General features: G+C 40.2%; 2 protein-coding genes across 2 annotated transcripts in view; both read right to left on the bottom strand.

The window, feature by feature from the left end:
* The window catches only part of LOC308094614 (protein misato homolog 1-like), a 76356-nt gene that overhangs the window by 45032 nt on the left and 7232 nt on the right, over positions 1 to 24092 (bottom strand).
* LOC308094853 (G2/mitotic-specific cyclin-B2-like) lies at positions 9109 to 17803 on the bottom strand (the record flags this gene model as incomplete). The annotated part of the gene is made up of 10 exons (XM_080441679.1): positions 9109 to 9375; positions 10450 to 10521; positions 11049 to 11159; positions 11312 to 11452; positions 11981 to 12217; positions 12320 to 12478; positions 13045 to 13263; positions 14077 to 14205; positions 14404 to 14520; positions 17723 to 17803. 10 exons carry the CDS (start codon positions 17801 to 17803, stop codon positions 9109 to 9111), a joined length of 1533 nt encoding a protein of 510 aa, XP_080297805.1.

The raw sequence follows: 24092 nt of genomic DNA, 5'->3' as shown, positions 1-24092 counted from the left end.
TCAATAATTGTTTTTATGAAAGATATCTAGCACTTCATATTGATCAGTGGCTCATATTCAGACCTTTCAAATATACAATAATTAATACCACATGTAAGCATACACATTCAAATCAAAAGTTCAATGATTATTAAAAAATATTTGCACTTATAGCAAACAAATTAGCATCATCAATATCTAGAATGTGAATGTGTGCCTTTGGTGATGAATAAAAAAAGAAATCATCTGAAAGTTGTGGTTACATCACCCCTACATCAGGACACATTGTCAACTTTAAAGAAATAAAGTAGCTTTTCAGTGTGTAATCCTTGGTGATGGTCATGTTGCTGTCCAGGCCCGCCTGATCACACAGGCTTTAGGGCTGCAGCCATGGGCACCAAGCTCTGGGGGCCAAAAATGGCTATAACAGCGGCAAAATATTGTCCTGCTGTTGGGCTGCTGAGGTAGCGGCAAAACGATGCCACCGGCCAACACAAGGGCTAATCCAACCCTTGTTGGGACTGCACATGACTGGAGGCGGCCTTTGGTGGTGCAGGTCCTCTCCTGTTGTACAGTAGCTAGCTACTGTTCATCCCTCTCCCTCCTTCCTGAACTTCTGACTTCACCACAGCGACTAGGGGGAAAACACAGAAAGAAAGTCCACACCACAACTATAACAAAGACAATAGTGAACAATATACAGTTTAGTTAAGAGAAACAGAGAGACTGACTCTAGCCGACTCTAACCAAATTACCGGTACAATCTGAGGAGGATGGAGGAGGAGTAGGACCCCCCCCCCCCCTTTTCATCAAGTGTAAGAACCCATTGTCTCAATGGGTGAATAAAGGTTAGATACAATACAAAATAACATGTTTGTGCTGTCAGGCAGATACCTACCAAAACCGTTACTTTTCAGTAACCTCCATGACTTCCATCTGCATCTTCCTGGGGCCAGTCAAGATGAGGTGGTTGATGGCCTTGTAGTCCATTTCCAGAACGCTCTGGTTATTGATGGCAACTACAAGCTGACACACCTGGGACAGATACAGAGGGAGAGGAAGGGGTATGGTGGAGAGAGAGAGGGAGAGAAAAACACAAAATGACTTGAAATTAAATGATTTGACCTACTTTTCACTATATTCTGAGAATGATACTCCAAAGTCATGAAGGCTTATAGCCATTTACTTATGTAAGCCTTTGTAGAAGTGCTGCTTTTTACATTTACTTGCTTCAGTCTTGATCCACCCGAGAGAGGTCATTTTAACGTCCTACAGTACCAGGCTAATATGTAAAAAAGTATGACATTACAACATTCAACGCCATTTTCCATGATTCCTACCTTCATCCCAGCAACCGCAGCAGGTCCATGGGGCTCCACAGCCTGGACGTGACATGGTCCAGTCCCTCGAACAACGAACCCCCAGCCCAACCCGTCGCTCTCGATCTGTGCAAAGACAACACATGACAAACATTTGTATTTGTCGGTAGCAGAAAGTGTGCGTGTGTGTGTGTGTGTGTGTGTGTGTGTGTGTGTGTGTGTGTGTGTGTGTGTGTGTGTGTGTGTGTGTGTGTGTGTGTGTGTGTACACATGGAGGGGGTATATCTCTTGAGCAGAGCTTGATGAATTGTGAGTTCAGAGTTGCAAGTGAATTATGGTGGGTACGTACTCTTAACATTTTCTTCCTGTAGGGTCCTGCTGGTTGCTGTAGTTCCTCTGGAGTTACAGTTTTCTTCAGGACTGCAAATTGAAACAGGTATCATGACTGTCTGAAAACTTTATTTTGTTTATTTATCTCTTCTACAGGATTGCAATGGTTAAACTCACACTACAGTAGATTGCATATAGAGCCCGACCAACCATTATTTGACTTTTTTGATGACACTGGCTTTAGCAAAATATGCAGCCGAACCCAGTTATAAACCACTTCTATCCTGGCGTCCCTACTTTGGGCGTGGAATTATTATAGGTGAAACCTTTGGTTAAATAAAAAAGTTCAATGTGTTTATTTTTCAAAATGTTTATCCGTATTATTTTTTTGGTTTATAAGTTAAATGTCCTCAAATTGGTTTCTGACCCAAAAGTCGGTTGGACTCTAATTGCAAAATTGAGGGAGATGGATTGCACACTCAGATTCTATGCAGAGTAGACCAACACTATTATAACACATTTGTATTTTATATTATGAATTACTATGTCATACATTGGGGTTGAGAAAATGGGCTCTAATGTGCAAGTTCTCCTTACCTGATTTGGGGTTGGTGAGCACGGGAGAGGAGGCGGTGGTGTGGCGTGTGGGTCGTCTCCTGTTGGACTGCATGGAGGAGGTGGTGGAGGGGGCTGGTCCTCTGCTGTACATCCTCTGGAGCATGGCTCTGGTGTTGGGCAGGAGGAGGGAGGAGGCCTTGGATTCTGCAGGTCCTCTCCTGTTGTACAGGGGTTTCCTACTGTTCATCCCTCTGGCTCCTTCCTTAGCGACTAGGGGGAAACACAGCCACACAGAGAGTTAGTGAGTGAGAGTTAAGCAAAGTCCACACCACAACTATAACAAAGACAATATTGTAGTTAAGAGAAACTTAACAGAAAGAGAGACATACTGACAGAAGGTTGTAAATCATAATCAATAAAGGTTATATACGAATACAAAATAACATGTTTTTACGCCTTCAAAAGAAACATTGAGTTGGACATCCTAATTAAAATTTGGCTCAAACTATTGGACTCTTAAGAGATCTATGGGATCTACACTTTTGCCAACCAAGATTCTTGACTAAATGGATGGATAAAAACACTATATACAGGAAATTATCCATGGGTCACTCGCTAGAACTCAGAATTAATGCAATGCGATAAGTTGTATCTTTAAGTCAATGGTTCTCAACGTGGGGTCATGGGACCTCCAGGGGTCCTTGAGGTGGTTGCAGGTGGTCCCCAGCAAAATTACTTAATATAGCATCAAAATCAGTTTAACCATCAGCTATTTGAAAATAGCAAATCTAAAGTCACACAAGTTGTGAGCTTGTAGATCTGCTATTTTCAAAGAATCTTGAAAAACATTTCAACAACACAGATCTTGTAAGGGGGTCCCTGACCTGGACTCCCTGGCACGAAATATTTTCAGATGGGGTCCGTGGCCAAATGGGCTACATATTATTTAGAAGCCACTTTTGATTGTTATGATTTAAAAGTAGCTACATTTAACGAACCCTAGAGTTGTGATTAGCTGCGACTCATTGTCCTGCAGTAGGCTAACCTAACGGCGACCAACAGTTTCTCATTCAAATCATAACATTAGTTTGTAACTGCTTACAGTTCACTGAAGCAAATATTTAAAAAAAAACATTATCAACACGTTTGCAGGAATAACGTGTGCTTTCGTGCCAACGGTAGAAAAATAATCCATGAACTAGCATTACTAGTAGCTCTGGTCCATACACGTTACTGGCCTAAATCGCACAGTTACCAAATCTACATGAATAACATTTCCGTTGCATATATAATAATTCAACATCACTTACGTTCAGAACGGTCAAGGGACTCGGTGATCTCAAGCCAAGTTGCTATATTGCAGATGAGATCCATCTCTAGTCTAGCTTCGTTCCGTTCTCCTCGTCTTCAGCTGATAAACGTCCTGCGTTAACTCTGTTAAGTTCGTTGATCTCTCTCTGCTGATTCTCTCGGATGATGCTCCGTGTCTCTGTTCTCAAAGCTCTGAAACGCTGGCGTCTCGTCAGGTGTTTTAATAGCGGTGGCGACCCAACGGCCTCGAACTCTGATTGGCTGAGGCAACGTTTCGAATGTGCAGAACGGCGCGCGCCAGGTTGTTTACCGCTCCTCTAGCCAATCACAGCACTTCGTTCTCCTCTAGCCAATCACAGCACTTCGTTAGCAGCAACAGCACGCCCAACGTTTTCGTACGTTTACGTCGCGTCGTAACTGACGTAAGCGTGACGTCGTCACTGAAGCGTCATAACTCGTAACTACTTGAAAACAACGTTAAAAACATGCATGTGTGCAGCGTTGCTTCATTTTAGAACAATTTAGAAACAGAATCCGTGAACAAATTCGCTCCATAGCTACCAAATGCATACAATCGTGATACTGAGCTACAAACAGATCATTTATAACTTAAATAACTTCATAAATAATTCTAAGTGCTGGAAATTAAAATAATGCAAAAAACTAAAACGACAACAACATTACACTAGGACAGTGGTGAAAGTGACTAAGTGCATTTACTCAAGTACTGTACTTAAGTTCAATTTTGAGGTATTTTTACTTTACTGGAGTATTTCCAAATGTCAATACTTTTACTTCTACTCCACTACATCTCAGAGGTAAATATTGTACTTTTACTCCACTACAATTATTTGAAAACTTTAGTTACTAGTTACTTTGCTGATATAAATTATTACATTATAAAACATACATTAACCAGTTTAGCCCTATTTTATACATAGGCTATTTTCAAACATTTTAGTACTTTTACTTTAGGTACTTTAAGTACATTTTGATGCCAATACTTTTGTACTTTTACTCAAGTACATGTTTTTTTCTGGACTTTTACTTGTAACGAAGTATTTCTATATTGCAGTATTGGTACTTTTACTTAAGTAAAGAATTTGAGTACTTTTTCCACCACTGCTGACTAGTCTAACTCACGTGTGTGGCTATTGTTATTGACGTGATAATTAAAGGCTGCTGGCGACGGAATTCACACATTAACTCAACGACCTGCCATTCACTTCATTGAACGGCAGGTCACTGAATTGAGTACTTCATTAGTATTCAAATTGCGTGTCATAGCACAGCAAAATCTTGAATCTTCAATACAGTTTGTGTCTTCAATGCCAAGTTAATACTATTCTGTAATAGATACAGGAATGCTCGCTGTTAACACTGCTATTATATCTGATAAGCCTAACCAGCATTTATTTATAACAATCCTTGCACTATTCTATGGTAATAAACAGGGTGATTAACATTAGAAACAGTAGAAAATCAGTACAAAGCACATTGTAATTGTACTCAGTGTTACTGTGAAACTGGGCCTGAGTCAGCTGAGTGGGCCTGGCGAAGCGCGCGCAATTTTTTTTACATTAGGAACTAGAGAGGGAATAGTTATAGTATACCCTCCAAAAAAATCTAGAACACACCACTGCCTATATATATATATATATATATATATATATATATATATATATATATATATATGTCAGTAGAGTGCAGAGTTTTACTGCGTTCTTTATTGACGCTGATCGCTTCAGAACCATGGATAGCGCCGCTGACAGCGTCCCTTAGAGCAGTGGTTCTCAAACTTTTTCATGTCAAGGACCCCCAAATTGACACTTATTAGCCTGCGGACCCCCATTCGAAAATATATGCCTCGGAGACCCCCATAACTAAGAGAAGATTTTTAAGGCTCTAGCACTGATTCTCAACCATTTTAATTTCAAGGACCCCCAGACATGCTTCAAGCTACGGGCCCCCATTTGATGACATTTCTATCTCTGGGACCCCCATTTATATTGTAAAATGAATGTTAATTTAACTCTGAGAGTGTAAAAATGGAACCAAATGGATCCGTCAGGGTCCATTTGGTTCCATTTGTACACTCTCTGAGTTTCAGACCCATATGGGTCGAATTTGGTTCCTAACTATCCATCATTTAGCTGGGGACCCCCTGGAACTTCCTCAAGGACCCCTGGGGGTCCCCGGACCCCACTTTGAGAACCAATGCACTAGAGTTTAAGATCTACACACCAGTGTTGCCATGTCCGCTTATTATAAGCCACTTTGGGCTTCTTTTTCTGTAAAGTTGCTTGTAAATATTGGTGGTTGCGTTTTTTGGGGGCTTGTTTCTAAAGTGTAGTTGCTTATTTGGGCTTGCTGTGTAATGTTGTTTAAACCAGTGGTTCTCAAACATTCTCATGTCAAGGACCCTTGACCTTGACTGTTAATGGAATCAGAGTATTTATACATTGTGGTATTGCTACTTTTACTGAAACCACCTCTGACACTGACAATCATTCTGTTTGTGTGAACTTTCAGAAAAGGCAGAAGACCCCGAGTGCATCCCCATCTTTTGGATCAGCAAATGGGTCGACTATTCTGATAAATACGGGCTAGGTAAGGCACACTTCTGCATTTTGGGGAAATATTTATTTTCTAAATGTTTTATTCTGCCTTCACATCATATCAGTTAAAGCCTCTTGCAACTGAGAATTTGTATGCAACTGTTTTCAGGGGTAGAAGTCGCATGATGTGACTACAGTACTGCAATAATGTGCAGTGTCTATGTAGACTTGCCTTCTGCCATTTCTTCCTAGCTTGGTGTATTTTAAAAGTTTTCCAGGCTACCAGCAGTGTGACAACAGTGTGGGTGTGCTCGTCATCGATTACACACGGTTGATGATGTACACTGATGGAGAAAGCCTGCAGTACATTGACAAAACCAATGCAGAGAGCTACATCAGTGTACGCTCGTACCCTGCCACGCTCACCAAGAAGGTCAGTAGTTGTCTCTGTCTCTGACCCAGTACTTTTTTTTTTTTCTTTTAACATTTAAGATGTTACTAACTCAGCTATTGGTGGGCGTGGAGCCAAAAACAGGGAGCCAGATGTATTTAAGGCAGTGGTGGAAAAAGTACTCACATTCTTTACTTAGTAAAAGCACCAATACTGCAATATAGAAAAACTCTGTTACAAGTGAAAGTCCAGAATTCTAAATGTACTTGAGTACAAGTATTGGCATCAAAATGTACTGAAAGTACTCATTATGCAGAATGTCCCATTTCACATTTTTTCAAATGAATAAAATGTATAAAAATCTTTTGAAAAGAGCAGATCTACAAGCTTGTAGCTCGGCTATTTTCGAATGGCCGAAATGTATATAGGGGCTTTTGTATCTTTTGTAGTAATCAAAATCTACAACATAACTAGTAAGGTTTTCAAATGATTGTAGTGGAGTGAAAGTACAATATTTGCCTTTGAGATGTAGTGGAGTAAAAGTACTGGGAAATACTCCAGTAAAGTAATAAATACCTCAAGATTGTACTTGAGTAAATGTACTTTGTAATTTGCTATTGGGTCCACAGCAAGTAAAGTGTGTGGCGGGGAGTGAGTCTGTGGGAAAGAGAGACATACACTTATTTGATGAAACATCAGATGACAGATCCATTTCGTTCCTGTAGCGAGTTTTTTGCCCATGCACCCCATATTATGATCTGGCTTGAAAGTACACTAGGCTCAACACTATATACTCACTCATCTACTGGCAGTGGGAAAGGAGTTCAATTCATTCACGTATTCTGCTTGGAGCACCTTTTATACCTGAGATCTCATGCTATCCTGATCTCTTGGTGTAGTCACACTTAAAGTAGTCGTAGCATTACAGCTTGATCTGTGGAAGTCTTTACACTTTTCTGTCTCACTGCCTCCTTTTTTATGTTTGTTAATCCTTATCACTTTGTTTATCGCCTCTCTTGCAGATAACGTTGCTCAAGTACTTCCGTAGCTACATGAGCGAGCACCTTCTCAAGGCCGGTGCCAACATGGCACGTAGAGACGGTGACGAGCTGGCACGCCTGCCCTACCTCTCTCACTGGTTCAGGACCAAGAGTGCCATCGTGCTGCACCTGTCGAACGGCACCGTCCAGATTAACTTCTTCCAGGTTGGTAAACTTCACTGCATCCAAAGAGTAATGTCAGACCAACAACACACGTGTAGGCTTCACACACTGCTAGTTGGGAGTGTTCAGGAGTTTATATTTGGGAATTGGGACCAAGACCAAGCACAATTATGTTGTACTTTCAGGTAGGGCTGGGTGATATGACTTCACATTGATGTCCCAATTATTCTGATAGATCTGCCATCTGCCATCTGCTATTGTGAAGTAGAATACACTTTTTTTTTTTTTTCATGCGACTTGTTCAATGGGTCAAACTAGCAATGGAATACATGTTCAGAAGCAGCCGTACTGGTCCCGAATATTTCAAAAGGTATATATTCAATCTGCAATTTCTTCAACTGGTTGGCTGGATTTAGAACGGCAAGAACTTACTGTAGGACTAGAACGACTGAAACAAAAACGAACACAGATTTAGAACGATATTATCTAAACCTCTAAATTCTACATATTGTGCTGGATTGTTAAGGAAAAGCAGCGCTAGTTGGGGGATCACAGATTGCACTTGGCGTAACACATTAAATGACATTGTTCTCATCTCCTCCAGGACCACGCCAAGGTGATCCTCTGCCCCCTGATGGTGCTGTGACATACATCGATGAGAAGCGAGTCTTCCGCACCTACAAACTGTCCTTGCTGGAGGAGTTTGGCTGCAGCAGGGAGCTGGCCACAAGGATGCGCTACGCCAAGCAGATGGTGGAGAAGCTGCTGAGCTCCAAGGGCTCTGCAGCGCAATCTTGAATATGAGAAGCCACTTTGGGTTAATAGATTTTTTTTTCTATGTATAATTTTAAATGTGTCTTTACATTTTGTATTTTCAAATAAAAATAATTTGAGCAATATAAATAACTGGTTTGTTTAGGCATGTTTACAATACTCAAGGAAGTATGTTGGAAGTTCATGTAACGTTTGTAATATATTTGCTGGCTAGATCTGGTGTGGACACAAATGATAGCTGGTACGCAGTGGAAGAAGTACTCACATCTTGTACAAGTACCAATACCACAATGTAGCAATACACTCTTCCAGATAAAAGTCTGGTATTCAAAATATACTTGAGTAAAAGTACAAAAATATTTGCATTAAAATATACTTGAGTACTGAAAGTAAAAGTACACATTTTACAGAATGTGTTTCACAAGTTATGCCTAAAATGGCAAATCTACAAGCTCGCAACACGTCACATCACGTGTTGTGAGCTTGTAGATCTGCTATTTTCAAATAGGCAAAGTTTAAATGGGGTTGACGTGGTTAATGTATGTTTTGTAGTAACTAAAGTTTTCAAATGATTGTAGTGAGTAAAAGTACAATATTGGCCTCTGAGATGTAGTGGAGTTGAAGTAAAAGTTTAGAAAATTGGAAATACTCCAGTAAGGTACTGTATGTACCTTATATTGTACTTAAGTACGGTAATTGAGTAACTGTACTTAGGTACTTTCAACCTAACTGATGTTGCAGATCTCTGCATATGGGACACCTCGGACAGCCTCCATGCTGGGCTGACTCCATGCACAGGGCACCTGGGTGCAAGCCTGCTCATCTTTTATCAATATAGCAGCCAACACAGCATACATTAAAGCTGCTGCATGAGAGCGCACCTCTCCTAAGCTTTTCTTACATGTGCAATGAGCCATAAGGACTGTTCCATCCCCTTGCACTGTGATCCAGGGGTGTGTTGGGGTCTCATTGAGGCTCATTGAATGCTTTACCTGCAAGTTGCAACACTAGTGAATTATAAGACACATTTCTCCCAAGGGAGACAAAATACAGTAACCTTGAAGTAAGCTACCTGTATTAAGACATGTAGTTTAAGACATGCATAACATAATTCAGGACAGCTAGGTAGACAGCTAGGGAGTAGAGTTTATCCCATTATGTAATGTTTACTATTTGGTTGCATATCCTTTACCTGCCATGGCCTCTGTGACCCATAAACAGGACATATACTGTCTGATGGCCATTAGAAACAGAGACACAGGAACTTAGAGGGCTCGTCTCAGAGCAAGCAGTTAGTTAAATCATAAATACTGTAACATTAACAATGAATTAAATTCTAACAGAATTTGTCCAAACATCATATCCTAATGTAGCCTAATTTTGCATTCTAATGTAACAAAAGCTAGTGTATTGCATCCCACCACTGACCTAATGCCACAACTTTCTTTTAATTTTCAACATAATAAACATTACCATACTACTGAAAGGAGATTAGACCTCCAATTCAAGAGTCAGACCAACAATTCTCATGGTTCAAACTGATAATTTATTACATTAATGGATATTTACATCATTTATAGATATTTACAAAAGTACATGGATATGAGACCTTTGCTATTTACATATATACATACTTGATGGTACACAGAACATTAACACAATTTATGTTACATTTGTTTTTGCACAACAAACAAATATGCACAACAAACAAATATGTACAACAAGCAAATATGTACAACAAACAAATATGTACAACAAACAAATATGTACATGACAAGCTGACAGACAAACAGTAGACAAACGTTTGACAAAACTGTTTCGACCAATGGGCTCGACTTGCGAGCTTGCGCACAGGGTTGCGCACAGAGGCGTCACCTCCATGACGCAAAACGTGTCACAGAGGCCCCAAATAGCATGTCACATTTCCCAATCCGGAAGAAGGAGTGAAAAGGGAGTATGCGCTGGGTGAGCAACTCCATACAAGTGGACGGGCGGGGATTTCCGGTGCCCTCTCTATTACTTTTAACTTTATGGTTCTCAAGCAGGGGAGCAGCCAGGCTCCTCACAGTGGAGGACTGCAGCTCAGACAGGCGAGTGACGTTCATCAGCTTGCTCCCTGTGTACTTCATCCTGACGGCCTAGTGGAGGAGAGGGAAAACTAGCATTAGTATTCATCTATTTAGGCATCTTTATCTCACTCCATTATATTATACTAACCTAGTGGAGAGGGAACATATTCGTATTCACTATTCATCTATGCAAACGTCCCTATCTTACTCCATTATACTATACTACAATTTACAATTACAATTTAGGCATTAAGCAGACGCTCTTTATCCAGAGCAATTTACAGTAAGCAATTAAGCCAGGTAAACACATACTGTACATCACATGCAGAGACAGTGTAGTGTCTCAGTAATCTAGGATCAAGACAGGATAGGTAAACTAAGAAGCTAGCATCAGTCTAAACAATATGATATAAATGATCTGTACATTGAAACTATAGGATGCAAGGTAAACAAATGAACCTAGCATCTGTCTAAATAACATGCTATCTAACCTCCATTTATACTAGTGAAGAGGGAATCTTAGCATGAGTATTCATCTATTCAAACATCCACATCTTACTCCATCAACTTCCAAATGCCTTCGTTTGCCAACTCACCTGGAACTTTGTTTTCCCCTCGTTGGCGTTAACGACATTCTTACTGATGTGCTGCATTATGGGCTTCAGGTGAGCCTCGTCGTATGAGGTGTAATGCTGCTCTGTAGGAGTCTGCAACACATGAAAAACAATAATTAGGATCATCATATGTGGTGCAATACTGCTCTGTAGGAAAGGAAAACAGACTAGAATCAAAAGACAAAATGTCAAGCTAGCCATCTGTACTAATAAGCCAACATATACATTGATTCTATTGAACTCACCCATGGCAGGCCACCCAGCAGCAGCTGAGAGAGGCACAGTGAAGCAGCAGCAATCTCAGAGGGCCGGTAGTGAACCATGTCGTAGTCAAGGAGTGTCAACTCCATCAGATACTTGGCCAGCATGTGTCTCTCCACAGTACACTAGAACAAACAAACAACACTATTAAAAAGCCTGCTTGCATATACAATTTAAAATACTCTGCTACATGCTTTATTTTAACCACCATTTGACCAGTCACCACTTATGTTCATTTAGGCTATGTTCACACCGTCAGCCCAAATCTGATAATTGTCCTAACCAGATTGGAAATCAGAGTTGTTTCATCAAGTCTGAACAGCATAAACCCTCATGGAAATAAGAATGTCCACAATTTTTTGGGGGTGGATTGAAATATTCAAATCTGTGTGTTTTAGTCTGAACACTGACACTGTGAACGACCATGGTGCTCGTGGGAAATAGACGATCCACAAGCTGTCAAATGTCAAATTGTGCTATTTTCTACACAAATCCAAATTAACCACTTGCCAATAACGTTATAAGGTTAACGGCGATAAGTGTTGACAGTCAGTCCTAAAGATCAGATGCAGCCTGGACAAAGCCTTGGGGCAGAGGGTCAAGTCTGATCACTACACCTTGTATGTTAGTGAACCATGTGAACAGTGACTCACGCTTGCAGCCTTGGATGCTCTCCTGAGGAAGTGCAAAGGCAGCGGGAACCCCAGCTCAAAGTTGAGGGACCGCAACACCACCCGCTCCATCTGTTTGATCTGAGTGGTTGTGAAGGTGTTGTCTGTGATGTAGGCAAAGTCCTGGATCCCTGGGGCATATATCTCCTCATACTTTGAGGCCAGCAGCATGGCAGCGACACCAACAAGCTGGAGCTTCTTTGGTGAAACTGACCGAACCTGTAATACATCACAACAGCTAAATAAAAAAAGAAAGGGAAAAGAAAAGAAAGAAAGACAAGAGCAGATCAAATGGCAAACAAATTTGTAAGTTGCCCTTACTTGCAGAAAACGATCCAAGATGGCAACTGTGAGATAGAGTGTCTCCTGCCGCAGCTGGAAACTGGAATGAACCTGGATCAGCCAGTTGATTAGGACAGCTCGCATGTGTGCCGTTATGTCGCAGCCCTTCAAGTACCCGGGTCGCACAGCCTGCTTTACCTGTACAAACAAAATACTTCATTACATTGCTGCAAGACACCAGGTCACATCTAGGCCTGTCACAATTATTACATAATCGCACGATTGCAATTATTTTGCATTGTCGTCATAATCAGTTTCATGTTCAAAAATGTTCATACATGTTCAAAAATAGTGTAAATAGGTCTACAAGCTCACTATGCGTCGCACTGCGTTGTAAGCTCGTCTATTTCCACAATTTTTTTCGTCTATTTCCACAATTTCTTTTTACACATTTTCAGTATGAAATTATTAAATATGGCCTATTATGGCCATAGCACATTATTTATTTTAATTATTGGTAGAGGTCCTTGTCAGTCATTTCTTTGCATATTTAAATTATTTGTCAAATCTGCCCAGTGCAATTTTTGTTTACAAAGCCTAAAAGCCAAATAGATAAACATAATTTATGTTCCAATGTTCAATGGAAAAACACAATTAAATCGCCATAATTTGTATGACAATTAATCGTCAAGTAAAAAGTCATGATTGTATGACAACCCTTGTCACCTCATGCAGTAAAAAAACATGCCTCTGGCGTCACGTACCTCTAGATCCATTAGATGCGCATATATGTCTTTCACATATTCAGAACATAGGTGGGTCATCTGTGAGTCTCCTGCATCAATGTCCTCTACTGTGAGTGGGTCAGGGAAGGCCAGCCAGAACAGCTCCTCTTCCTCCTTCATGGAAACATCTGCAGCTTGTTCTGGACCAGTGGAGGGAGACACTTGAGGAGGTGCCTCAACTCTGGCTGCTCCAGTCCTCTGAGAAGGAGAAAAAAACAAACATTCAAAACACGTTCTTCTATGAAGTTAAACTGTAGGTAATTTGTATCTTGTATATAGTTAAAATCACTGGTTCTGAACATCAGGTCCAGAGACCACCAGGGGTCCAAATGGACCCTTACAGGTCTGTAACTCTGAGTGTATATCGTCACTGTCGGGTGGAAACCTTGCATGTCCATAACTGTTACTTTTTAGGAAATGGAAAAAATAACCAATTCCAATGGATCCAATGTAGTTATTATTTAGTCACAAACTCTTGTTAATACTTGTCATTGGTTCAATATTTATAAACTTGATTTTAGTTTTAGGGTTACGTTTTTTTTAAATAAAGAATTGAGGTTTTTCAGAAGGTTAGGATTTAGAGGCCATTTTTTTAAATAAACAAATCGGCCTCAGGTCTAAATGGGTTTCACTATCTTCCAAATGAGTAAATCTACAAGCTCACAACGCGTTGTGACTAGTCGAGTCACGGCTCCTTTTGCATGACACAACAACATAGGGCATTAATTTATATAAAACATTGAAATATGGAGAATGTTTCAACCCGACAGCGATGATATGCAGTGCAGACTAGCAAAAACTTACTCGGGATTCCAGGATGGATGCTCTCCACACCTTCCTGTCCAGCATCAGGCGCTCTGCAGTGTTGTTAGCTCTGCTGTCACGCTGCAGTGTGTCTACATAGGTGGTGCGCCTCTCTCCCCTCCTTGCTGTGCCTTGTGTCAGCTTGTTGGCCATCAGTTTCAGGTGCCTGGTACAGTGCCCAGCCAGCCTCATCATTCTCTCCCTGACCTTGTCCGCGACTCTCGGGAGGTCCACGTTTCTGACGTGGTCCACGTCCACGCACGATACATCAGGGATCCTCTGTATCATTCTTGTGTAGATGACATCCAGGGCCTTGTCCTGTTGTACTGTCTTGAACTGAGAGTGTACAAAGGGAACCTTAAATTAGAGGTATGCAACTCAACTAAAACAACTAAATGTAAACAATGTAATTTGTTTAAATTGACAGTCAGTTTAAATTAACAAAGGGATTTTTCAGTGTAGGGGTCTGGAAAAAAGTATCAAATTGGGGTCTGTGAAATTGTAAATGTTGAGAATCAGGGGTTTAAATATTACCTTGGTGTTAGAAGCCTTGTTGGCAAAGTTGGACAGGTCTCCAAGAGCAGCTCTCTTTGGACCAGCTAGGTTGGTCTTCCCCATGTGTGCAGGGTTCTCCATCTCCACGTTCATCCACTGTTCAGGAAACATTCAAAATCAGAAACAAAAACCGTTACAAACACCCGTTAGTTAAAAAGCAACGTTCAACCTGCACTTTACGTTTAGAAGGTTCAAAACAGACTTCACCAACATTCAAAATGCACTCAACAACCAACGTTTAAAAGCCTTTGAACAACCAACAGCAGCCAAAACTGCACGGACACAATAAAATAAAGTCAAATAAGCCACAAACCACAAAACTCAAAACTTAATGCACGTCGCTTGTCGACCAGCAGAGAACAGATAATCAAGCTGACAAAGCGTCCGTTATAAGCTCAGTTCGGCGAGCGACACCAACACCATAATGTTAAAGCCCTCTCCAGACCAATCTGAGTCGGCCCGATTTTGGGCCGAATTGGCTTCGGGAAGCGTCGGCCAGTCGGTTAGGGGTCCGTCGGGGGGTCCGTCGGGACCTTTTCGGCCGACCCAGAGCCGACCGAACATGTTCAGCTTTTTAGCCGACTGGTAGCGCAGCTGCAGTGACAACAGAGGGCTGTCGGTGTTGCCAGATTATGTGAGAGAAACAAGCGACCATGTCTATGAAAACCTACATTCACTGTTTCTTGTTGTTGCTCCCAGAGAGAGAGAGATTGATTGATTTGCCCTACTTTTGCGCTGTGGTGATTGGGAGCAGGTGTGTAAATTTGTCCAGTGACGGAGTCACATGCATCCGTGTTTATGTATAAATATGTAATGCGCAAGTATGTAAACATGTCCTTCTGAGTGGGAGTTCAAGCATTGCATGAATAGGCTCGTAAAGCAGGGAGATAGTGACAGAGGAAGAGTGGTAGAGGGGGAGAGAAAGAGGGGGGAGAAAGAGAGAGAGAGAGAGAGGGAAAGAGAGAGAGGAAGGGAGAGAGGGGAGAGAAAGAGAAAGAGAGAGGGGAGGAAGACAGAGAGAAAGTGGGTGAGAGAGAGGGAGATACCAGGAGCGAGGGAGAGAGAGGAACGGAGAAAGCGGGAGGGAGAACGAGCAATTAAGTGAATTGCTTTCACCTGCTGCTGCTGCTGCTGTGCGGAGTGTGCTACAGGGCATATCTCCGCCAAGCCAGGGTGACCTACCCAGGCTCATGAAATTCATATTCAAGCATAGTAGCCAATTAGAATGAAATCTTCAAAAACGGACTCATATACTGATACAGAACCATATATTGGCTATATATTATGGCTGTCGTCGGGTGGAAATCTTGTATGTTCCTTTTTTATTATTATTTAAAAACAATTTAAAATCGTGAAAATAGCCAATCTACAAGCTGTAATTATTAATAATTAAGAAATACTATATTTTAAAGAGTGAAAAATCAACTAAAGTCATTATTAGTGCAAGTTCATTCACATTTCAATTGAATGAAAATAACTTGTGGGTAAAATACATTCTGTGAATCAATGTGATTAATGTGACCCCTACTTCAGTCAGTGAAGTCCAGGGCTGAATGTGACATATTGAGACCTATATAACTAAATATTGGTCATTTGCCAACACATTATTTTGTGAAATAAATGGGTAATATTTCACAGATAGTTATACTATTCTTATAATATATTAAAATACAATCATCCTTAACCTTCAAGTTAAATGCATTATTTCCGTGGACTTAAAAATCATTTTTGGACTTAAAAATCTTTATTATTTTTTTGGATGGCCTTCCTGCCCTGGCAGGAAGGCCGGGCAGGGCCTTTGTGTCCTCCAAAAAATTACAACACCAAAGGCCAAGTGGCCTTGCCCCTAAAATGACGAAATTTCAGGCTTGAATGCAATAGATGTACTCTGAGTCTGTTACAAGTAAAAGTCCGGAATTCAACATTTACTTGAGTAAAAGTACTAAAGTATTGGTATAAAAATGTACTTAAAGTACCAAAAGTAAAAGTACAAAAATGTTTGAAAATAGCAGATCTACAAGCTCAGAACGCGTGCATCGCAACACGTTGTGAGCTTGTAGATCTGCTATTTTCAAATAGCTTATAGGTATAAAATAGGGCTAAAGTGGTTAATGTATGTTTCATAATGATTTATATCTGCAAAGTAACTAGTAACTAAACATTTCAAATAATTGTTGTGGAGTACAAGTATAGACAATTGGAAATACTCCAGTAAAGTAAAAGTACCTCAAAATTGTACTTAAGTACAGTACTTGAGTAAATGTACTAGTTACTTTACACCACTGCACGTCAGTGAAGAAAAAACGCTGGGAACATCCCTAAGTGGCTTTGCAGGGAAACAAGCCCAAAGTCGCTTATAATAAGCAGACCTGGCAACGCTGGCACGCTAAAAGTCAAATTAGCACATGAATGGCCAGTCGGCTGACAGACTTAAATGGCAACTTTTGCCAACCGAATACCAGTCTGTTGCAGTCTGGAGTAGTCTGCAATAGTCTGGACGAGTCTGTTTGGTGCGGAGTTGCCTTAACGCTTAGCCTGACGGGAGAAAAACAAGCTTAACTCTAGTTATTTTTCATAATTATTGTATTCACCATAACGCTGAACTCAAAATCAGAAACAATAACCGTTACAAAAACCCATAGTTAAAAATTCATTTGAGGTTTAAAAGATTCATAACGTTTTCAGGTTACAAAAATAGCAGAAAAACACCCAAAATAGCAGAAGCCTCAATCGACATGTCGCTTGCCGACCAAAACAGACGTTAAAAACAACGTGTTTAGTTAAAAAGCAACGTTCAACCTGTATAAGTTACGTTTAGACGGTTCAAAACACACTTCACCAACGTTCACAACATTCAAAATTCACTCAACAACCAACGTTTAAAAGCCGTTGAACAACCAACAAACATGAGCAAACAGCAGCCAAAACAGATACTCAAGCTGACAAAGCGTCCGTTATAAGCTGGGAAGATCAGTTCGGCGAGCGACATGTTAACATTTAGCCTAACGGAAGAATAACTAGCTTAACTCTAGTTATATTTTCATAATTATTGTACTCACCATAACGCTGAACTCCACCGAAAAGACGATAAAACCGTTAAATTCTGAATACAACTAACAATAAATCTCAAACTCCACCGATGAAGACGATAAAAACAGTTCAATTCTGAACGCAACCGATAATAAATCTCTGTTGATGTCTCTAGTCTTCAGTTATCTACCGCAGTAGTGAGTCAGATGCTCTTCGTTAGATTAACAAACACTGACTGATTCACTTTCTCTGCTGTCTGCTAGCTAACCTCCACAGACCGCGAGCGCCTCCTCTGATTGGCCGGCCTCCCGTGGAAAGCACGCCCCTCATTGGTTGAAGGAATGCACATCGCGACGTTCGAAGGTGCGCGCGGTGCAGCGTGTGGGGAAAATAGCCGATCTACAAGCTCACAAAGCCACACGTCAGAGTCACGTCGTGAGCTTGTAGATCAGCTACTTTCCCGCACACGGCGAAACCGTGGCATTTTAAAGGGTTTAACTTTATTTAACAATGTTATTGACACAATACAGTAGTAGGGTTAAACGGCAAAAATAAAATACAAACAAGAATTTATATTATATTAAATCTACATGCGCATGTCTTTGCGCACAAACTTGTTGTCATGATTAAAAAGATCAAAATGATTTAATAATAACTATTATTAAATGCAGTTTAATACGTCCACAAATTCCTCTTCAAAGGCTACAGTACATCAAGTCTAAAATACACACAGTGCAAACACACACACACGCAGTTGTAATGTACAGATTTCCAGTGGTGTAAACTAAAGTAACTAAGTACATTTACTCAATTACTGTACTTAAGTACAATTTTGAAGTATTTTTTACTTTACTGTCTGCAGTACTTCCAATTTTCAATACTTTTACTTCTACTCAACTCCACTACCTCTCAGATCCAAATATTGAGCTTTTACTCAGTTACTCTTATTCCAGTACATTTATTTGAAAACTTTAGTTAGTTACTTTGCAGATTTTGATTATTACTACAAAACATACATTAACCACTTCAGCCCTATATACTTTGGCTATTTGAAAATAGCCAACCTACAAGCTCACAATGCAGCGACACCTTGTGAGCTTGTACATCTGCTATTTTCCAAGGATTTTAATACATTTTAAAAACTTGCGAAATGGAACATTCTGCATAATGAGTAGGCTTCTACCATTTTTGACACAAATACTTTTGTACTTTTACTCAAGTACGTTTTGAATTCTTGTAATTGTAATAGAGTATTTCTACATTGCAGTATTGATACTTTTACTTAAGTAAAAAAAAATAGTTATTTTTTCACCACTGCCTACTAGTCTCTCTTATTATGGAGAATGATAATTCACAGAATAACCTGTTTGAATGGTTAGAATCTGAAGATATTATTAACAACTTGACACCTGCTGTTGGTCTCCCTTATATAGTGGCGCTTAGATAATCGAGACTTGTGTACAACATGGACACTGAACTAAGTGGCTATAGGCGTTTATGTATTTCTCTATCACACACACACACACACACACACACACACACACACACACACACACACACACACACACACACACACAGAACAGTGTAGGTATTTCTGTCAAACTGAAACTGAACGCAGAGAATGATAGACAAAGATTAATCCATTTAGAGGAAGTTAAGAAGACAGGCTGCAAAAAGACTACAATCACTTTAGAAATAAGGGTGGGGTTTTAAATAGGTAGAAGAGGAAAGGAACGTAAGAGAGAAAAGGTGAAGGGGGCTGAGGGAATGTGGGCAACATGGAGGGGGTGGGAGGGGTGAAATAAATTGGGAGATAAATAAGGTTGAGAGAGGGAGACAAAGGGAAGGACACAAAGTTGTGAGAGGATACGAGGACAATTCCTGGAGCACACACCAGCAACACCACCAACAGTACATGCTGGGCCCTGAGTTGACCTCCATTTAAACCACACGAACCCTAGCTAGGTTACCTATTCTGAGTGTCATTGGCTGACCAGGATAGGATCAAATACACTCTTTCACTTTTAGGCCAACGCTTCCTTCTAGTGGTGACTCGGAGAACTGACAGCCTCGACCTCTTGCCAGCTTGTATTGATGTCTATATAGGCTAATTAAGAAGGGCAGCCTACACATTATGTACATTTATTCATGAAATATATTTGAAAGACATGGTGGAAGTATGACAAAACTATTAAAAAAGTCAATTTTAAATTCCTCATTGACAAGTTCAGTCCAGTTTCCATTTAGGCTGTAGGAAAAGGTATTGGAGGCAGTGTTACTCTCAGTAACACTATCAGATTTATTATGGGATCTAAATATGACTGCACTTTATGGTATTGTTCTCTTGAAGAGAGGCGCAACAAACGGTTTTATTATAGTTTTACCCTCATTGGGAAGCATCCTTTGTATTTGTCTGAGATACACGATGCTGCACAAGATGTAATGACTTACCTTTACTTAAGTGTTATTATGGATGAGAGAGACAGACAGACAGATCAAGAGAGAGTAGAAAGAGAACATAAATTATGACACTAACCAAGATTTTTTTGTACCTCGGTATGATGACAATAAAAATTAAGTCATACAATACTGTAGTTAAAAAAAGAAAAGAAATGTCATATAGTACTGTTGTTAAAAAGAGTCATACATTATGTCATAGTCTAATGCTTTGTTCCCATTAGCCTAAATTGTGATCTATTTTTGTATTTAAAGGTAGGGTAAGTGATTTTCTTTGGTTAAAATAAGTGTTAAATAGCTCTATATTCTGATAGTACTCATTGCTATAGAGTGTTTGTTCAGTAAAAGGAGTCTCCTTGTCTCTCCAGCTCTTTATAAAACAGAAAATGCATTTTCGTTTCAGTTTCATTTCCAATTTTATCCAATCAGGATAGAGAACTCAATCAGGATATAGATTAAACAAGTGAAATTGGAAGTGATGACACTAAGAAATGAGCAGGCAAAATTGGAACTGGAACACTATAAAAATGAAGCTTAAAAATGGGTATTTTCTCCTGATTGGCTGAGATTTTGACACCTACCGGAAAATGTATTTTTTGTTTATTAAAGAGCTAGAGAGACGGGGAGACTCCTGTTAATGAACAAACACTCTATAGCAATGATTACTATCAGAATATCGTGCTTTAACCTTTGGACAAAATACTTTTTGTTTTAACCCAAAAATATCACTTACCCTACCTTTAAGTGATTGATCTTAATTGCAATGTACACATACATTGGTGTAAAGTGGTTGGATTCAGTTGACTTAATTTGTTATCCCAAAGTCACTAGAATACCACAAAACAAATCAATGCTATGTATAAGTATGGGGCTCTGCCTTTAATTGATCATTGATTTGATATGCTGCATGCCACTAGTGTACAGTGGTATTTACTCAAATTGACAGCTATTCAAAGAGGAACTGTGGTCATAATACAACATTGTTAATATAACTTGACAATAACAGCCAATGAATGTACTTTATTAGTTCTGAGTCATTAAAACTGCTATAGTTTAGGTCATCTAAAACTAAGAAATTATTAATATATGACAATAATTGGTATGAATTGTAATGACATTACTAAGGCTAAAACTAATCTTCTCTAATGAAAAAGTAAATATGGGTGCAGAGTACAAGTTTTCCAACAGATGTTTTTAAACAATATCCTAAATCTCAGTTGTGTCAATGATGAACCCTGATCATCAGTGGATGTATCTGTAGATACAGTCATTCTGTAGGGGAGAGGTGTTTTCTGTGGATTTTCATCTTTTGACTTGCCACCTCTCCCTTCGACCTTAAATATAACCTCAAACATCACTTTAGAGTGGAAGGCCTGGTGGTGCAACGTTAAAGGAGAGATTTTTCAATTTGAAGGTCGTGGGTTTGAATCTTGTTCCCGGTGAATCTTTATTTTTGGGCTTTGTAAGGCGAGGAGTATGGAGGCAGCCTGCCTCCATACTCCATACTACTACCTTAAGACATTTACATATTAAGCAAAGTGACATTAGAATTTCATTTTATTATTTGTATTTTTTTTTTAAAGCATTTCATTTTTTGAGATTTCCTTTTAGTATTTTTTTTCTCCCAGTGTTTCATATTAATAGTTTTGTTTGACTCCTGTTCTAGTTTATTGTGGCATTTGATTGATCCTTTATTTGGATTAGATGTCTGTTTTTGAATCCCAAACCTTTAGTTTACAATTGATAGACATAACTCTCGTGCCACAGAAACATGGAAGGTAATAGTGAGAACAAAATCGTTAACCTTGTAGAGGATGGAGAGTGAAAATCTGCCAAATGGTGGAATTGAACCCCAAACCTTTGGTTTACAAATCATGGACAATTGGACATAGCTCTCATGCCACGGAAGCATGGAAGATGCAAGTGAGAAAAAAATACTTAACCTTGTAGAATTTAGATGGAGAGTGAAAATTTGCCAAACTCTGGTCTTGAACCCCAAACCTTTGGTTTACACACCACGGGCATAGCTCTCATGCCACAGCATTGAAAATAGTTAACTTTATAGAGTTTAGAGAGGATCTTTTAGAGTTTAGTGTGAAAATGTTCCTTACCAGCTTGGAAACCTAAACCTTCAGCTTATAAACCCCTGTCATATCGCTTGTGCTACAAAGGCTTAAGGCCAGTTTACACCTATGCAACTTCATGCTACTTTAAAGCCATTTCCCTGGGGAACTAGCTTTGCTGGACGGCATGGACAGAACTGAGTCGGGTGTCAATGTCACACCAGACGATGAGAAGCAACACACAAGGAGCGGTAGCAGCTACACCGGCCCTGACTATCTACAGGAGGCAGCAGACCTCCCCTCCTAACAGGAACAACTAACCCCTACTCTATATCTGTTCTTCATTGCCAGGCATAACTAAACTTAAGATTCTGCCAATGACCCCCTCCCTCCCAAAAGAGTGCAGAGCTGCACCAATGGGATGCTCCAATGTCATGTAGTGTCTGAATGAGTGAGTCCTCTATCTCCCCGTTAAAAACCTGGAGTACATTATGCAACATTTGAAATCCTCCTCCTGCAGCCTTGATATTCGGCCAACAAGCTTTTCCAAAAGGAAAACGGAGTCATCAAGCCACTCTTAAATTACAATATTCTATACACATCCCTGATGAACAATTATAGGTCCATATCAACCGGTTTAAGTAAAATAAATGAAAAAGCGTTCTTTCAACAACTTCTTGGCACTAAACAACGGCTTTGATGTCTTCAAGACAGGTATTAGATATTGTAATGATATACTTTTTGAAAACAAAAGCACTTAGTATAAAACACATTTAATTACACATTAAGAAACATAACAGTTCCTTGTGCACTGTAAAATCCTCATTGTTAATTTAACTAGAGTGTAAAAATGGAAATGGCATTCTCACACTCTCAGTGTTAAATTAACAGATTTACTGTGGGCTAATGTTTTTTTTTTTACATCTTAACGAGACGGGCTTCTTTCTTCTGGTTAATGTGCAATCTACTAACCGTTTCACCTCATTCTGTGACTTTGTGTCCTCATCCAAACCAGAAGAAGTACAGCTCTTTTTCTTCTCACTATGTATGAAAGGTGCATATGTTGATCGGCAGGGTGAATACACAGCTGTTGGGCTGACATACTGTATATATGTCAGTGGACATCAGTCTATCCACATGACTATGGAGTGCATGGAACTCTTCTAAACACAGACTCTCATAATAACGTCATTGTCAGTTATCATCATCATCCTCCTCCGAAGAAGAGCGTAACACTCCACCGCTGTCATCCCGGTAACATCGGGCCAGGAGACGCAGCTCCTCCAGAGCCTCCAGGTAGTCAGCCATTTCAGGTCCTTGTGAGAGGAAGCTGGGGGCCACACGGCCAATGTTAAGGGTGCTGACACCGCGGTGCATATCTGACAGCCATTGGCCGACCGCGGGGCTTGACTGGAGGGAGGTCAGGATGGGCAGGGAAGAGACTACTGGTGCTGAGGCTGCACACAATGAAGAAAGAGAAACAGAAGTTCAAGAAAGGAAGGCAAAAATCACAGAGGCTCCACTTGAAAGAAATGAATCAGAATCGGTTTTGTTCAGAAAAAAATGCCAAAACAACGATTGAAATCACTGTATACTCACAGCCACGGGGAGGGGCCTGACTCTGTAATAAGCCCTGCTCACCAAGAGACTGGCTGCATATGTGTGGGAAAGGAGGTGTCAGTTTGCTGGGGGCTGACACCAGATGCAATGCCCTGTACAGCAAAGGAGAGAGAGGCAAAAAGACAAGAGCAGAAACCGTCAATCAGTAGTAGTTACATACAAAATAGTAGTTATCTGTTGTGTGTGTGTGTGTGTGTGTGAATGGGGAACTCACAGAGGTGTGGTAGGATAGAAGGATCTGATGTAGTCTTCAAGGACATCTTCCCCACGGTTAAGGCTGTACATGGGAGTGCGTGGCTGGGTTCCTGGTTCCAGAGACCTGATAGCATGGATCGTAGTTTTTGTAGTTGTTTTTTCATCAAGTATTACAAAAGTCACGTGGAAGATGCTTATCTGGGCTATGTTACGTTTTATGGCAGAAAGAAAATCAACAGTCATGTATTCATTCATTTGGGGAAGATGCTGACCTGACCAGGCTCTGTCCCTCCAAGCCCTTGA

The sequence above is a fragment of the Gymnoscopelus braueri genome (assembly GCF_963280865.1).
Source record: "Gymnoscopelus braueri genome assembly, chromosome: 11".
Classification (NCBI taxonomy): Eukaryota; Metazoa; Chordata; class Actinopteri; order Myctophiformes; family Myctophidae; genus Gymnoscopelus; species Gymnoscopelus braueri.
The sequence above is the reverse complement of the archived record's forward strand: the minus strand, read 5'-3'. Positions and strand labels throughout refer to the sequence as shown.